Below are 19,660 nucleotides of genomic sequence, written 5' to 3' on the forward strand. Positions count from 1 at the left end.
TTTACCATGTAGTGGGTCAACTGCACTTGGGTAATAATATGAAAATTTATTTATGATTTACATTTTTAAGTATATTTTGAACCATATTAAAAAAGAAGTCACATCTCGATAAAAGATGCTTTATCAAAAAAATACAAAGAGGCAAAAAAGTAATAGTACCGCAGTAATAGTTTAATTGAAACGTACACAAACATTTGGGGGGTTTAATGGAACAAATCCCTCATAAAATTTTTATGTAAACATACTAAAAAAGAAGCCGCAACTCGATAAAAACTGCCTTATCGAAAAAATACTAGGAGGCAAAAAAGTTTTAAAAATATTGAATTTAACTAATTGCACCACAATAATAATTTATTTGGAACGAACACAAAAGTTTGGGGAGGTTTAAACAACAAAACCCCCATAAAATTTTTATGGGGTGCACAAATTTCACTATAATTTTTCTTTAACATGTTCTTTCTATAAGAATGCCAGATGTCCATTTTCAACAAAAAATCTCTAATGGTTTTCGATATATTCAAAAAAATCGATTTTCATTTTGTAACTTCAAAGGTTTGTAACTTCTTTTGTATGCATATATTTGTACTAAGGTAAGTTAGGTTCATTTCGAACTATTTGTGGTCCCAGAATGTGTGGTTTAATTTATGACCTGTATTTTTGTTACACCCTATATTTAAGGTAAAATATATACCACAGCTTTGACCAACAATATTTTTTATAATTAATGATTTTAATTTTAATTTTAAATTAATCACTTTGATATTTATGTCAAATTTCCAGTAAACGTTTACAGACTTGTCACTAGTTTCTCTCGCGAATTTTTAAATATCCCCTCTACGTACGAGCTCACAGCGTATTCGCGGTGTGCAAGTACTTGGAAGGGAATTGAGAAACGATCGTGCGCGAATAGCGGAGAAATATTGCAACTCTCTTAAATAATTTATATTGTCAATTGAAATTGTCAAATTGACGTACATTTCATATCTACTGTCATTGAAGGAGAAAAATTATATGTTTCTCCACAATATTGATATGATATGCAAATATTATATAACGGTAAATTTAATTAATTGTATTTTGCTTGCAGTACTGCATTTTAATAACAAATTTTATTTACTACATACAATTGTTTACGTTTGAATAACATAACCTGAATCTTATTTTTTTGTCTTATTATTTTTTTGGACTATGGCCTTGACAATTATCCAGTAACCAGGACTAATATAATTGGCCAATATAATTAAAAGTGCGAATAAAGTTGCAGAGCGTAGACATAGGTGTCGCTTTGCCGAACTTGCACGGTCCCAATATGTAGATAATCAATTTTAGTAATTCCAATATGACACAAAATCCAGGCATGGGAAAAAAGATTATTTGAAGAAAGTGTATTTTTTTTCTTCTTAATGGCAGAGCAGGCTCGTTCTCTAAAATTTTATTTAAGTATAGAGTAATTTATATGTACTCACATATTTCTGAAATTGAGCTCTGTACCGCCATTCTTTACTATATGACGAATATGTGTGCCAAATACCTCAACAAATATTCAAAATTAAAGCTGCAATCTTGGAACGCGTTTTCCGTTTTGACGACGCGCTGGCGCTGATGTAGCCTCTTATGTAGGCATGCCACAAGATGAGAGTTTCTTACTAAATATTTGTTGTCTTTTTTTCAGATAAAAGCAAGAAATCAGCTTAGAGTCAACGGCCTTTCTTTTACTGCTTATTTTATAAGTTTCTTCGTGGTTCAAATGGTACTGATGGCAATAATAACAGCTTTTTTAATACTTCTTATTTTCTATTTTAAACCACCATCCTTAGCGTCAGGTTCATCACTAATAGTATTAATACTGTTACTTATTGCCTATTGTCCCACCTCTATATTGAGTTACAATTGCATCTCCTACATTTTTGATAAGGCTGACACTGCGATGTCGTTTATGCCACCTTTCGCACTGTTTGTTGGAGTTGTACCATATATGGCTGTAATGTTTGTAGGTAAGTATATATGTATTTTAAAGAGAAATATATTTTATGTTTTGCCTATGGCAACATATTTTTTTACCTAAGTGTTCCTAGTGGCAACACTAGTTACCACAATTCCTAGTGGCAACACCACTGACAGTAGGTACGTATCAATCTTAGAGCATGGAAAATTTTTTTACCCTCTTTAGAGAGAAAAATTTTTCCATCCTCTAAGGTTTCAATAATACTACACATCGGTGTACGTTTCACTTTATGTTTTAAATTAACTTGTTTGAAAATAAATCATGACGCATGGGCAAAGGTAAAATGGAACAACTATACGAACTACTGTCAATGTAATAATTAGGAAATGGCTATTATCCCGGTGGTCATATTTTAAAAAGTTATTTTATTGAAGTGTTTAATCTTTTTGTACTATTGAGGAGATTGTTGGACTCAACATTAAACAGTTTGAACATCATACCGACTGTTACTAGTACCTATAAAGATAAATATATAACGGTAATAAATAAATCAAAAAAACGTCACAACAACAAAGATATTATTAAGAAGATTTATTATTACCTAAGTTTGAGAAATTCAAACTATCAAGTGAAGTACATAAAAAACAATTAATATTTTTAATATATCGCACTTTTGGGAAAACAGTGATACAAGTGCAAATTTTTCACAATCTGAGTTACCAACACTACGATATTACTCACTCGTCTTTGTCTGGGGACAAAACATCAGAATTGTAACTCTTCCTTTATTTAACTGAAATATTATATTTTTACTTTTTATAAATATAAAACACGACAAATAAGCTAATGTTAATGTAACTGAAAATTATAAACATCAAAATTCATTATAAACAAAGTATCAAATACATGCCGTATTGTTTATCCTTGTTTAACTTATTGTGATTGCTATGGACAAGCGGTTTAATTCTGCGATACTAGTTTCTGTGACTAAAAAAGAGACCTAGTATAAAGAGTAATTCTTGAATAATTGCATGCATGGGAAAAGCTAGAGTGAAAGAAATATAACAGGTTTCGTCATTCAAGACATCCAGAAAAATAGAAAAGTAAATAAATGTGAGTAATTTTTCAAATGTCAACTCTTTAAGGATACGCTAGTCAATTGAAAACAATTGGTTTTTACATTGGATTGAAACACCAAACCTCTGGTTTCCTTTCTTTACCATCCTCTCATTTTTCTCTTGACCAATTAGCACACTACGATTAAATACATATGTTGTCCACTGTTTCTTTCGGTCAAAATTCTAAGGCGGTGGTCTCCAATACTCGCTACGTAGACGTTTTGTGACGTTCCTGATCGAGATAGTGCACCAAAATTTGGGAATAAGTAGATCATGACATAACTAAGTAAAATCTCCAGGGTGTAACGCTGCATGGGGGACAAATGTTATGCTGCATCACAAAAAAAATTAATACAAACTACGACTTTAACCCCTTAAAACTACCCTCGTCCCCAACTCTAGTTTCCATCCCTGGAGATGGTGCTTAGGTACGTCATGATCTACTTACTCCCAAATTTTGGTTCACTATCTCGATCACGAACGTCACAAAAAATCCCTTAAAATTTTTATATTCAGCCCTGCCTCCACCCCTTTGTCAGCTACGCAGCATTCCGCCCCTGGAGATTTTACGTAGTTACGTCATGACCTACTTATTCCCAAATTTTAGTGTACTATCTCAATTGTGAGCGTCACAAAAAAAATAATAAAAACCGCGACTTTGATCCTTTATAACTACTCTCGTCCCCCCCTCTGGTTTCCGCTTCTGGGGATTTTACTTAGTTATGTCATGATCTACTTATTTCCAAATTTTGCTGTACTATCTAGATTATGAGCGTCACAAAAAAATAATAAAAAACGCAACTTTGACCCCTTATAACTACCCTCGTGCCCCACTCTCGTTTCCACCCATTGAGGAAAGTCATGTATACAACTAATTCAACATATTCCCGTACAGTTTTCCCTGTGCTCTTGCTCTGGGGGTGAGTTTCACCCTTGTCGGGGTGAAACAAAAAATTACGTTGAAAGTAAGTCCGGAAATGAATAAAATGACTAATTCTAAGCAACTTTTCTCCTATAAATAGAGTTTTTTTACTAAGGCCGCACTTACATTGGATCCGTTTTTCTCCAATCCGAGCAGATCAGATCAGATCCGACGTCGGATTAAAAAATAAACCCATTTTAATAAATGCCGGTGCCTACATTGGATCCGTTTTTCTCCGATCCGATCAGATCAGATCAGATCCGACGTCGGCCGACGTCGGATTAAAAAATAAACCCATAGTATTAAATGGCGGTGCCTACATTGAATCCGTTTTTTCTGGCCCGATCAGATCAGATCAGATCCGATATCGGCCGACGTCGGGAGTAGCTTCTCCTATTTTCATCGACAAGTGTTTGGTTTCACTCCATACATACATATTGGAATACACATTTAAAAACATGCTTTTTTTTTTCAAAATAGCTTAAAAATTATGAATGATACCCACAATTTCAAAGTGTAAAAAAACCTACGTTTTGCTTTTATGAATATTTTGGATGTTTTGTTTTTCTTTAGGACAAAAATTTATTAAGATAAGCTGTTTAAAATGTGCATTCACTCGCGATTAGTGACTCGTTCAAGCCTTTTCAACTACAGCCCTTTTAAAAATAAGCACTTAAAACCGATAAATCTTACAGATCATATAAACAATAGAGACACGAGTAAAGTAACCTGTGAAGCGGTAACGATTAATTTTATTTGGGATTGTAATTTGGGGGTGGTTTTCACGATTCTTTTACCAAAATAATAGGGCCAACTTTGTTTTGAGCGTAGCTTTAATTCTAAAAAATTTTTGCAGAAAATAAAAAAAAAATTAAACACCTTAAAACAGTTGTAAAAGTTTTCCCCAAAAAGTGCTTCAATTTTTGGTTATTTCACGTTGAAATATTCGATTTGAAATTTGACGAATATGAACCTATTTTTAATTAGCTACAACTCTGCTCCTACTGGGACTTACGACTTTTGTAAATACATGCTAAGTTTATTTTTTTCGATACAATACTTACTTTTTGGGTTATTTGCGGAAGAACGTTTAACGTGTTTTTTTTTAATGAATATATGAACAAATTTCTTATTAATCCAAGCGGTTCTTTAAAATTTAGAGGTTTTGCAATATTTTACCGTTAGTGAGCCCAAGCGGTGATTTTTGCAGTTACTCGAGCGCGTCAGATTATCACATGGGGAAAAACCTTGTACCCTCTAAATGTACCTCTACCATATATTGGCTCTTAATACCATATATTGGCTCTTAATTGGCTGAAAAAAAATCTATCCTTAGAAAAACTCGAAATTGTTAGATTAAGATAAGGTAAGTTAATTACATGCAAAACAGTGTATATTTCAAGAATCTGACGATTTGAGTAAGTAGGTAAGGGAATGGGCCCGTCACAAAGTTTCACAAAAAAAGCAAATATTTCGCGAAGTAAACGTCAGATCGAAAAACTAAAAAATACGTGGTCAATATTGATACCAAACACCACCCTACACGAAGATAGGTGGGGGGTGAATTTAAAATTTTAAATACGTACTCCGCGATATTTTCGAAATGAACATCAGATCGAAAAACTGAAAAATACAAGTATTCGGTATTTTTGAAAAATCTATTGAATGATACCTAACACGACACCCCGCGGGGTAAAGTGGGGGGTTACTTTAAAATCTTAAATAGGAGCCCCCATTTTTTATTGCAAATTTGGATTCCTTACGTAAAAATAAGTAACTTTTATTCGAGACATTTTTTCGAATTATGGATAGATGGCGCTATAATTGGAAAAGACGATTGTTGGAAATGGAAAATTAAATTAAAAAATGGAAAATCCTCCACTTTATGGAAAATATAACTTAACTTTTTTAATTTAAGGGCCTACTTTTCACAACCCAATAGGTCCCCATAACGCTCGAGTAACTGTAAATTTAGCGTACTTTCCTTTCCTTTCCTACTAAATCTTAGACAATTTGGTATAAAAAGAAAACAACAAAATGTTAACAAAATTCCTGAAAGAGCTTTAATTTTACTGAGATGCTTGTTTAATATTTTTAGGACAAAAAGCGGCATCTATTATACATTATGTATTTACCTGTGTTAATATTATGTATGCACCTTATGGTATATTTCATTATGTACAAGTGGTTAGTTTGAAGTGCGAAATTGACGCCGATTGTGAAGAACCTTCATTCTCAAATTTCATGATACCGGAAATTATAGTAACATTTATTGCACTCCTTGTTCAAATACCACTTTGGATTCTGTTTCTGCTTATGGCTGATGTTGGTAAAAGTGGAGGAGAAGTATTAAGCATATTTAGATCAAAGGTAATAGTCCTTGGGCCCACATATAAAATTATTATTTATGACACTAAATGACACTAAATGACACTAAATGAAAGATAGTTCATTCGATTACATGAAATCAATCCCAACTCAAGAATATCCGTCACAAAAAAATCATAGCATGTGATCTCTCTTTAAAAAGACAACCACATGCTATGATTTTTCCTGGTTTTCCCTCGTGATTTACTATGAGATCTCTAACGCGAGAATTTTAATGTCACCGTTGCATTATTATGCATTTTAAAGTAGAAGACTTTAAAAGGATATCGCCAATATATACAGGGTGTTTCATTAATAATTGTCCATATAGCAACTGGAGAAACCTTAGCACAAAATACGAAGATTTAACCTAAATCACTTAAATAAAATGTGGTTCCTTACTGAGTTACAGGGTGTTTTATCTAAAAATTTAAAAATTATTTTTGCTCAGCATTTTAAAACTATTAGACGTATCCTTTTCATACTTGGCAGAAAATGCGACTACTAGACACCCTACTAAATTATGATAAACAAACGTTTCTAGCTACTACCAGAGGCGTACGGCAAGGGATGGTTAATGGTTGACCCTTCTCAAATTCTACGCCACTGGAGGAATTACTATTTTAGTGCCATTTTTAGATTCTACAATACTTTCTACGTGCATAATATACTCTTCATTGGTAACGATAAAGTCATTAGTTTTCGAGATATTTGAAGTTAAATATGAAACGGCACAGTTATTTTAATTAATTTATTATATGATTCATATGATTAAAATTTAAAACTTATTTGTACCCAGTACTTTAAAACTGTTTGGCGTATCCTTATCACACTTGGCAGAAAGTGTAGGTACTGAACACCCTACTAAATTAAGATACATAAGCGTTTCTAGCTACTACCAGAGGCGTACGACAGGGGATAGTAGCTGGTTGACCTTTCCCAAATTCTACGCCACTGACCAAATTGCTATTTTAGTGTAATTTTCTGATTTTGCAATACTTTTTATGTAAATAATATACTCTTCATTCGTAACGATTAAATAATTAGTTTTCGAGATATTTGAAATTAAAAATGAAGCGACACAATACACTGATCAAAATAACCGTGTCGTTTCAATTTTAGCTTCAAATATCTCGAAAACTAATGACTTTATCGTTACGAATGAAGAGTATATTATTTTTATAGAAAGTATTGGAGAATCCAAAATTGAACTAAAATAGCAATTTCGCCAGTGGCGTAGAATTTGGAAAGGGTCAACCATTCACCTTCCCTCGTCGTACGCCTCTGATAATAGCCATAAACGTTTGTTTAACATAATTTAGTAGTTTGTACAGTACCTATACTTCCTGCCAAATATGAAAAAGATACATCGAATAGTTTTAAAATACTAAGCAAAAATAGTTTTTAAAATTTTAGATAAAACACCCTGTAACTCAGTAAGGAACCACATCTTATTTAAGTGTTTTAGGTTAAATCTTCGTATTTTGTGCTAAGGTTTCTCCAGTTACTATATGGACAATTATTAATGAAACACCCTGTATATGAGTTGCGTTCCTGGGACGACTTTACTAAAAGATAGTTCATTCAATTACATGAAATCAATCCCAACTCAAGAATATCCGTCACAAAAAATTTACTATGGAATCTCTAACGCGAGAATTTTACAATTTTACTGTCATCGTTGCATTTGGTTGTCTTTTTAAAGACAGACCACATGCTGTGATTTTTTTGTGACGGATATTCTTGAGTTGGGATTGATTTCATGTAATCGAATGAACTATCTTTTAGTAAAGTCGTCCCAGGAACGCAACTCATAAATATTGGCGATATCATTTTAAAGTCTTCTACTAAATACGTCTAAATTGCCAATATAAATGAGTCAGATTAAATAAATTATTAGAAGAATTTTTTTTACTTAGCAACAACATTTTTGTTTATTTTAGTAGTATTTTGTATTTTGACAACGAAACCCGATTTGGGCTTCGAAACGTTAATAAAATCATTTTTTTTTGATAAAATTGTGGCTTATTTCCCATTGAAAATAGTTGATTATTTAAATGTACTTTTCAGCGTTGTGTAGTAATTTTCAGCTAAATCCATTCAAAAGTCTAAAACCTAGAAAAACTTTTTAAAATTATTTTTTTGACAATGCCTCCTCTTAAGGACGTCGATAACCTAGAAAAGAATTAAGTTTTCTGTTCGTTTGCCCCAACATTTTTGTCAGACAATTACATTTACAGTCGAACCCGCTTATTAGAATCCCTGTTATAGGAATATCCCGGTTTATGGAATATAAATTCAAGTTCCCGAAACATTTCCATTTACTCCTTAATACATTTATCTGTTTATTGGAATAGGATCTAACTAGATAATACCGCTTATTAGCATATTTTGCAGGTCAAAGAATATTTTTTTTTACAATTTACTAAAAATTTAAATTATGTTTGGTATTATGGTTTGTCGTCAACGGCCTGTAGTGCTGGATTAGATATTATTAGGGTAATAAATATTTATTACTTTGTTACGAATACCAATTCGATCTTTAGCATGGGCAGCATGGCCGACAAATGCATGGGTCATAAAATAATTTTTATTTGTCTACACAAAGGCACTGTTGCCTGTTATAAAATTGTTAGAAGCGGTTTATTTAGAATTCACTCAGAGAGTACCTACTTGTTTGCAAGGTGTGAATTAGGCTTTGTTAAATTCTAAAAGAAGGTAAAAGAACAAGAATGTAACAATCCATTTCTTGACGCCAATAAAACTTCTATTCAACCAATGGATTAAGGATGACCACACGGATTAACAAGGAAAAAGCTATAATTACCAATAATTTCTCAAGAAAAAAAGTAATTTTGTTATATATGCATTTTAATAAGAAAATATTTACATATCTACATATTGCATACATTTCATATTAATTACCTAATGTATTTATTCACATACATGTAATGTAATTTGGTATTTAACACATACATAGATAAGTACTAGTTACACTACTATTGACGTAAAAAGACCTAAAACCATTTACATGCACTGATTATGTAGGTACATAATATATGATATACATATTGGCATAGTATGTAATAAAACTACATATTGGCATAGTATGTAAAACTACACATTGGCATAGTATGTAAATAATATTATTACGTATATTCGGTAACACTTATTTCGACTAGCCACCAATGATCGGTTATTAGAATACCCCGGTTATAAGAATATTTTTGCCTTGCACAAAGGCTATTCCAATAAGCGGGTTCGACTGTATAAGAATATTTTTACTTGTGTACTACTTTTGTCGGAAAAATGGTTGTGAAAATAAGGGATTCACGAACCCAGCAGAGGTTAAAAGTATAGTTTAATAATAAAAATTAAATTATTTGTCCGACTGTCGATTTGCCCCAATATTTTTGTAGAACACTTAGATTTTTTGATTTAGAATATAATTACTTATAACCTCCTATTTTTGTCGGAAAAATGGTTGTAAATAAAGGAAATTGACTTCTTTGGCGCATACGACTACGCATAATCTCCGTGAAAATTGTCCAACAAAGTAACCACATTATTGTAAAAAGGTTTTGTGGTAGATTCTGTATAAATTAGGTATGTGGTAATAAATTTATTATTTTCATAAATTTGACATATTTAGTGTGTCCGACAAAATTGTTTTCGTTGTTTATATGATAAAAACCATTGATTAAAATAAAATGACCAATGTGGTTATAAATTTTTTTCTTGCATAAAATTGACAACTTCATAGCAGCTTGACAGACAAACGTCCCACTACCAAATAACAAGTACAAAAAGTTTCGACGGTGTGGTCATAAATAATAATTTTATATGTGGGCCCAAGGACTATAATAAATCACCTTTTGTGGGCGTTAGGTTCTATTTTGTAATTTTCAGAAACCTCCCCCAAATACTGAAGATCCTATCGAAATAGGACAACATGAAGATCAAGATGTTAAAACCGAGAGACAGCGAGTCAAACAATTAATTAGAGACCCTCGACATAACAATACAGTAGTAACAGTTGAGGTAAGCTAGCTAGTACTGCGTTATGTAATTATGTAATTATAATCATTATTATTTTTGATTTTCTTTATTCTAGTTTTGCTTAATTATCAATTTAAAATTTTATTGACGCTGATGATTTTTAAGAAGGAGGTTTAATAATTTCTCGGTCTCGACAAAATATTGCAATTATACTCGTATAAGTTTTCTCCTGAAAGTTATAGACGTGTTAATATACGACACAATAACCTTCTTCTTAACGTGCCCTATCAGGTCCCCTTGTCGTTGGTGATTAACATGGTAAAACTGTCTCTGTCTCGAGCTGTTCTAAATAGTTGCTCTGCTTTCTTTATTCCCGTCCACTCTCTGATAGTCTTCAACCAAGAGGCCTGTTTTCTAAGAATTCCTCTGCTTACATCGATTTTACCCATTATAATAAGTTGGAGAATATTATATCGGTCTTCCCTTACTTTAACACCTACGTGCCCAAAATATGCTACCTTATACCGTGCCCAAAATATATTTGCTGTTATCAAGCAGCTCGCGAGTAGCATTTTGCTCCCTTAAGGACTGCTACATTTGTCAGCATACCCGTCCATGGTATTTTTAGTGTACGTCTCTGCAGCCACATTTCAAAAGCCTCCAAACGATTAATGGTGGAAACTTTTAATGTCCATGGATCATTACAGGATAGGTACATTTAAAAATCACTTTTATAAATCTCAAATTTTTATTTCCATAATACATTTTATTTTTTTATCTGGATCTAGTTTTTCAGTAATATGGTAACCAAGATATTTAAAATTGGGTACTCTTTGAATTGTATGACCATCCAGATATTGTGAGTTTCGTAGGTACCAATAGCAGACCGCTGCTATATCGACCATAATTACTATAATATTTCGTCTTTCTGATTTTATTCTTCTTGATATGTCGTGTTCATTTCGATCGTTGGCAATTAACATGGCTATTCTGACTTTGTGAATATGGATGTTGCAAACGGCTAAACACCATGCATTTTGTTTTCGAACAGTTTTTGTTTAGGCCAAACTCTTTTCCCACTGTGTCAATGGCATTTAAGAGGAATTATAATCCATTCATGGCATCACTTAAAATAACCGTATCGTCTGCATATCTAATTGCATTTATCAGAATTCCATTAACTTTCACGCCCCATTCCAAATTATGCAGCGCTTCTTTAAATATTCGATCATAAATTGTATAACAGTGGGGCCAGTATACAACCCTGTCTGACACCTGTTTGGATTTTACGTATTTCTGTTGATTTTCCATTTATGCAAGCCATCGCTGTTTGACGCCAATATAATTTTTCAATCAACTCCTCTATTATCTTAATTAATTTGTGATGCTGTACTCGATCAAAGGCCTTTTCATAGTCAATAAATACAGCAAAGACGTAATAATACATTTAGTGTAAAGAGTACGTCCCGGGTTTGATTTTATAAAATATACCCGCTCTCAGCACAAGCTATCAATATTATATAATCGCTACAGTTTTTCGGACGTTGTTTTCTTGGTAGGGTTATGAATTTGGAATTTAAACAATCTTCAGGGATATCACCAGTTAAATAAACTTGATTGAAAAGTTTGACCAGTATTCCAATGTTTTCCTTATTTATGAGCTTTAACATTTATACTTTAAAGCTCTAAAATTTATATGTTTATACAATAAACTACAAGATTGAATTTATATAGTGTAACGACGGTATCGCCAACGTTTACCGGAGGCCCGCTCTCTCTCTCTCTCTCTGTTTGCCCGTAATCCCAACAGAAACCTACCACTACAATAGATGCGTGCAGGAGATGGAATACCGATAACAATATAGAACCCCGTAAACCGCAGCAGAGAGCCAAGTCCGATGTAGAGTACCTACTGACCTGGTAAGAGCTCCTACCCTAAGTAGTGATTAGTCGCTCCACGGTTTTTAGGTATTGACCTAAGATCGTCCTTTGCCTCACCCATCCAAATATTGCCATTTTCGTAGGTATAACAGCGGATAGCTCTATATCGATTCAATTTACTATAATAATTCTTCTTTTTGTTTTTCTTCTTCTTGATATGTCGTGTTCACATTCCGAAAGTTGGCAATTAACATTGCTATTCTGACTTTGTTTACGACAGATCTGAATAGTTCGGCGGATGACACTCCTCCTCCCGTTTCCCATTCTGCTGTCTATTTTCTCTTAAATAATTAGCTGAAGTACTTTTATTTACTGTGTACCAAACGTGACGTACAACAATGTACGAACTACAGGGATATAAAACTACTTGGCCCATGAAAATATGGGAGAGAGTCATTTATAGACGGATACGTGAAGAAACCTAAATATCCGATAATCAATTTGGCTTTATGCAGGGGCAGATCAACAACAGATTCAATTTTCATTATATAAGGCAACTGATGGAAAAATACAGGAATACAGAAACCAAAGCTAATATGGGATTCATAGATCTTGAGGAAGCATATGATAGAGTTCCACGAGAAAATCTGTGGTGGGCACTCAATAAAAAAGTAGTCCCGGGTGAACAAGTAAAGATTGTTAGTGATAGGTATGAGGAAGTAACGACTAGTGTTGGGCAGGTGTGGGAGAGGCTGATAAATTTCATGTGAAAGTAAGATTGCACCAAGCTACGGTGCTTAGTCCTTATTTATTCTCATTAGTTTTGGACCAGATAACAGCGAAACTACAGGGTAACATTCCATGGTCAGTGTTCAATTTTCACATGTCAAAAATATTATTATATTTTTTACTCTGTTAAATCTCTAATTACAACCCTTAACTTTAAATAAGTACCAGGCCAACCCTGTCCTGTCCAGTACCACCTAGTTCATCCCCTCCTAATTACATCCCTTCCAATAGACAATATTTGGACACTTGCGAAATTATGAATACAAAAAGGACCTCTTTTCTCTACGATCGGTCGAAGGATCAATTCGAGTACCGCTCATCCCTTGACGGTACATCTCATCAATCTCTTTGATTAGCACCCATCCGAGGGCCAACTTATATAATCTCGTGCCATCCACCACGCGTTGTGTAGCAGTTACGCTATTAACTAAATAAATCCCAATAAAATCTCGTCCAAATCCGCCACTTAGAAAAAAAAAAAAAAACAGCGTGTTCGCCCTGAGTCTGACCAAAACTGAAGTTCCGATTCGGATCGACAAAATCGACCGCCGAGGTTTTCGCGCGTGAGCAAAGAGATATCGTTCTTAAGTCGACCGACGGCGTCGCACACGGGATTTATTTAGGGGTATTTAGGGGTATTTAGGTACATGAATTCTTCTCCTACGACCGCTGAGTCCCGAACACATCTCCGCAATATAAGACAATATAATTAGATCGTCATAACCGTTAACCGATACGAACAATAGCAATTCGTGCACGAACAGTAATTCGCGAATGACGGCATACATCAGTTCGCGGCAGTCAAAATTCAATTCGTATGTGACCGGCTTTAGTGCTTGACAAGGTTTCACAGTTTGGTAAGTCTTTTTATCTATATATATGAATATTGTCTGTTTATATTCCCACTTAAACCAGTAAACTAAAATTATCCTTATTAACTGCAGTCCACATATTATACCCTCTGAGATTATATTTATAATTTCACATATGTACAAGCTTTGTCAGTATGCTGATGATGTAGTGTTAATAGGAAATAGTGAAAGAGACTTAGAACAAAAACTGAAACAGAGGAGACAAGCTCTGGAGGAAAAGGGTTTAAAACTTAGTAGGACAAAAACAGAGTATTTGGAATGTTTATTTATGAGATGGAGTTCCTACAAATAAAATGGTATTTTTGGATGGTGAAATGATTGTTAAAAGCAATAGTTTTAAGTATGTACCTAGAATCGGTATTACAGAGTAATGGAGAAATAGATGGGGACGCATGCAGTAGAATTAGAGCTGGATGGGTGAAGTAAAAGGAAGCGAGTGGTTTTGTTTTGTGACAGAAAAATCCAAATGAAGCTAAAGGGAAAATTCCATAAAACAGCCATAAGACCGACTATGATGTACGAAACTTAATGTTGGGCAGTGAAAAAGAATGAGAAATAACGAATGCATGTGGCTGAAATGACGAATGGATGAGTGGAGTGACAAAAAGGATAAATTTAGAAATGAGTATATTAGGGGAAGTATAGATGTGGCACCAATTGATGCTAAAATGAGAGAGCATAGGTTAAGATGGTTTGATCATGTTCAACGTCGAGATGTTAATCACCCAGTATGAAGAATAGCTGAAGTGCAGATTCCTGGAAGAAGTAGGAGAGGAAGACCTAAAGAGGCTATTACATCTTCCTAAATTCAGGACCGATATTCAGGATACGATTTAGGACACTAAATTCAGTCACTGTAGCTCGCTATTACACCATCCTAAATTTAGGATGCTAAATAGCACAAAGACAGGGTCTGAAAACCAAGAAGTGTTAAAACCACAGGGGTTCGGTTTAGGGCAGTCATTGAGAGCAAGACTATGTTATTATCTCCGAATTCTATCCTACTGCATGGATTTTAATCAAATTTTAGGAATAGGCTCAACTTATTTCCTTTTTCAAAGTCTACCCTATGCCGATGTATGCTTTTGTCTTGGGGGCGGTTCCCACCCCTTCTCGGGGGTGGGAAACTTTTGCTTAAATAACTACGGAAGTTGCTAGAGAACCTAATTCTAAGCAAAAACTGCTCTATAATTTTTTTTCGAAAACTCGATACTTTTTGAGTAATTCGTGGTTGAAAATTGGCCATTTTCATTGAAACATAACACCTTTTCAAACGGTTTTTTGCGAAAAACAATGCATCTAACTAAAAAAACTGTATAAAACTTTTTTGTAGCCTATAAAAAAACAAAGAGATTCGTTTCTTCATAAATCTTCTAGTTATAACACAAAAAGAGATATGATACGTAAGAGAATTTGTTTTTTGGTGCAATCTCAAATCAGTGTATTCAACTTGAAATAACAAAGAAACGGTCGATTTTATGTGTATAGTGCTACCAATACCTTTTGTTGCGATTGAAACGTTCTTTCAAATAAGCAATATTAAATGTCGATTACATTCAAACTAAGCGAGATATGCTGCAAAAAATTGATGACTAACGAATTTTAAGAAAAAAATGAGAAGTATATTTAACCCCTCATCCACAAGAATTTAAATGCATCGTTTTCCTTCTACAATACATTTTATTATAGTATTATTTATATATTCAAAAAGTTGAGCGGCTTTAAAATGAATGGTTTTTGAAAAAAATAAAATCAAATTATAGAGCGCATATTTAAATTTTCTTAAAAATCTTCCTTTTTCTCCATGTAACTTGAAAATGATAAGAGATATGGTTATGAAAAATAAAATTAAAATGTTTATCTAAAAGAAACCTACATTTTTGTATGGCATTAAGTTACATGTTACATGGAGGAACAGGAAGATTTTTAAGAAAATTTAAAAATGCGCTCAATAATTTGATCTTATTTTTTTCAAAAACCGCTTATGTTAAACCCGCCCAACTATTTGAACATAAAAATAACATTATAGTAAAATGTATTGTAGAAGGAAAACGATGCATTTAACTTCTTGTGGATGAGGGGTTAAATATTCTTCTCTGTTTTTTTCTTAAAATACGTAAGTCATCAAATTTTTTGCAGTTTATCTCGCTTAGTTTGAATGTAATCGACATTTAATATTGCTTATTTTAAAGGTCTTTTCAAGCACAACAAAAATTATTGGTCGACACCTAAAATCGACCGTTTCTCTGTTATTTCAAGTTGAATACACTGATTTGAGCATGCACTAAGAAAACAAACTCTTTTCACTTACTATATATCTTTTTGTGTTATAACTAGAATATTCATAAAGGAAAAAATCTCTGTTATTTTATAAGCTACAAAAGTATTTTATATAGTTTTTTTCGTTAGATGCATAGTTTTTAAGGTATTCGCAAAAAACCGTTTGAAAAGGTTTCAATGAAAATAACCAATTTTCAACCACGAATAACTCAAAAACTATTGAGTTTTCGAAAAAAAATATAGAACAGTTTTTGCTTAGAATTGGGTTCTCTAGCAACTTCCGTAGTTATTTAACCAAAAAATTTTCCACCCCCGAGAAGAGGTGGGAACCGCCCCCAAGACAAAAGCACACATCGGCATAGGGTAGACTTTGTTTCTTGAGCTTTTCCCTACTTATTGTGAAAATATCAAGTAAATCGATATAGTAGGATAGAATTCGGAGTCCCATACCCTCATTGACTGCCCTAATTTAACCAGGTTAAACTTTTAAAAGCAGGTAAACCAGGTACGCTCTTCGAAGGGCTCGAAAGGTAATTATGATTGATTACCTTTCAGTCAGCATCGTGACATGTTTATCGTTTTGGGTACATCCAGTGACATTTTTATTATTTTGGGTGCATAGAAAATGGTACAGGATTGTACACATGTACATCCATCCGATTTACTAGAGATGGCATGGTGGAACTGGAGCAGGTACCTCTTATAACACACAACTTTGGAGAGATTAGAACTATGTATGCTTACTGCGTTAGATGCCGCCTGTAAGAAAGTTTGTTTAAACATAAATTTTGGAGACACAAAACATGACAAACCTGGTAATACCAAGCGAAAATCCAAAAGCCGACTTCAGTGAAATAGCATTTGGTCCATAAATATAAATATTTAGGGATGAACTCCAAATTGCCAGACAACCAAACTGCCGAGCTACAAAGAAGGATCACCTCAGCATGGGTCGCATACGGAGCTCTATCAGACATCTTTAAGAGGAACATGCCAAATTATCTGAAAAAGAAGACGTCCGACTAATGTGCGCTTCCAAACATGACTTACGGCGCCAAAACATTATCGTTAACCCAGACCACAACAACCAAACTTGAGTGCCCCAATGAAGAATGACACGGTCTAGAGATGGCATGATGGAACTGGAGCAGGTACCTCGGAATAGGTCCCAATCGTCTATTCCACGCAGCAGTGACCAAAAAGTCGACGGTATCGGTTTCGATTTCAACGGCGCCGCGTCGACCGCAATCCGCAATTTACAATAAACTTGGAACTGGATTCTCGCTCGGAATAGGTTTTAGCTCAGCCACATCGAAAGAGCCACCATAGGGTTAGTAGGGAACACATCGGCGACGTTCGTTTCGATTAGGGATGGCACGCTGGAACTGGAGCGGGTACGTCGGAATATGTTTCAATCGACTATTCCACGTATTACACGTGACAAAACTTTGACGGCATCGGTTTCGATTCCAGCGCCGGTCGTACACTTTTCGGAACGACCGGGCAAGAGATTTGAAATGAAATAGGTACGGAATAGGTACCATAGAGAAACGCATCGGCGGCGTCTGTTTCGATTCCAACATCTCACATCTGTTTAATGTGATGGGTTCAAAAGAATTTCAGGTCGATACGGCTGTAACAGATTTCTAATTTATGGCAGATATAGTTGTCATTTAAAACTGTTAAAATTTTGCCTCTTTCGCATTTTGTTTTTATTTATATGACTATAATCTAATCGATCCTATCTTCTATAATATCTTAGTGTCTTCATTTTCCATTTGTGTCGAGTTTAGGTAATTTAAAAACCCATAATAATTACATGTAAGAAAAATTTGTTTAGGTGTGATATAGATTTACGAATTGGAGGAAAAACATGGTAAGAAATATAAATATATTTAAAAACCAAATTAAATACATGTCATCCTATAGATCACGGGTTCCCAACCTTTTAGTAACTGCGTACCACCTGAAATATTTTGAAGATTTTGGCGTACCACCAAACATTTGGGGGTAGGGGGTCATGGAGTGGAAGAATGCCCCCCGATCATATTGTTTTTAGAAACATGTTTACTATCAGAAACATGTCCATTGGCTTGTTTTATAGACACAATTGTGGTTTCTAATTTTAATTTTAAAATATATACCATAGTCCAGTACTTAAAACCAGTCTTACACGAGCAATTAGTGACAAATGGCATCAAAAACAGCATAGCTTGTCAGAAGAGCATTGGATACTCGGATTTTAACTCAATCCAGAAGTCAACTAAGGATTTCTCTTTAAAGCTGTGTTTCACAGAACTATTTTCTATTAGATCGATGAATGTTTCCTGCAATTACAACTCATTTGGTGAGATTCCTGCAAAAGGATTTCTGATCCAGTCAAGTTTGGAATAATCTTCAGAGAAATATTTATTAAAACTTTCTTGAAGAGATTCCAAGTGAAGAATTATGAATTATGTCAACCACTACATCTGGTATTTGAGATATTTCGAGGAATACTGTATTCTGCCACATCTGCAGACAGAGGCCCAGCGTAACAGCTTGTTTTACCCACGCGACGCGTACCACCTGAAATCGTCCCACGTACCACCAGTGGTACGCGTACAACTGGTTGAGAACCTCTGCTCTAGATTAAAAATACAAAATTATTGGTACCTACCAACTAGGTTGATCGTTTGAATGTGATGCATAGGGCTAAAACATTAACTTGTAACTGGCTGAATCACTAATGTGTATGCCAATAACAAAAAAAATATTACCGAAAAATACTATTGTGTTCCATCTCTACGATTTAGCCACTTAGGAAGTCGAAAAACCTTCCTAATTAGGATGCTAACTGACTAAATTATCCTGAATTCAGAACGTTCTAAATATCGGACACTAAATTTGAAGCGTTTTACATGTCTGCTCATTATGGGGACAAGGAAAGAACTAACTATAGAGATACTGGGGGGTAAGAATGGGGCTAAAGAAGAAGAAGCAGACACATAAAGCCTCGTTGCGGGACGGCAGCTCATCTGTTGTGCGGGAGCTAGGTCGTAGATTCGTTAGGGAAGGGGAGGGGTGTTAAGATGACTAAACTACCATAACAAATACAAAGGGTACTTACTCAGACTAGAGGATCTTTCTACTATTTAAAAAAACAGGACGCCGTTCGAAACAAATCCTCTGGTTCATATTTGGGTACTTACTAAGACATTTTCTTCTCTTATGGGGTACCAAATGGGGAGACATTCCTCTCAGATTCCTCGTTTGGGGTTATACTAGGTAACTTTATCTCAATACTGGCTTCTATGCCACATTCTTTTTCTTCTACTCTAAAACTTACACACAGTTGCATTAGAATTTAGTTAAAATTTTTCCAAAACAAGGTTACAGAAATAAAATGGTAGATACACTTACAAAACGTTTATTCAAAACTTTAAACTCTTACCAGGTTTATTCAAAATTTTACTACAAAAACAATGATTACAATGATTACAAACAA

General features: G+C 34.2%; 1 protein-coding gene across 1 annotated transcript in view; it reads left to right on the forward strand.

Annotated features, from left to right (window-relative positions):
- Nucleotides 1–19,660, forward strand: part of LOC114338609 (phospholipid-transporting ATPase ABCA3-like) — a 351,819-nt gene that overhangs the window by 253,460 nt on the left and 78,699 nt on the right. Inside the window, exons 19-21 of the mRNA XM_050645554.1 lie at nucleotides 1,673–1,994; nucleotides 6,084–6,355; nucleotides 10,262–10,393. Coding sequence (XP_050501511.1) covers nucleotides 1,673–1,994; nucleotides 6,084–6,355; nucleotides 10,262–10,393 — 726 coding nt within the window. The remainder of the gene's footprint in view (nucleotides 1–1,672; nucleotides 1,995–6,083; nucleotides 6,356–10,261; nucleotides 10,394–19,660) is intronic.

The sequence above is a fragment of the Diabrotica virgifera genome, chromosome 3 (genome assembly GCF_917563875.1).
Source record: "Diabrotica virgifera virgifera chromosome 3, PGI_DIABVI_V3a".
In the NCBI taxonomy this organism is placed as follows: Eukaryota; Metazoa; Arthropoda; class Insecta; order Coleoptera; family Chrysomelidae; genus Diabrotica; species Diabrotica virgifera.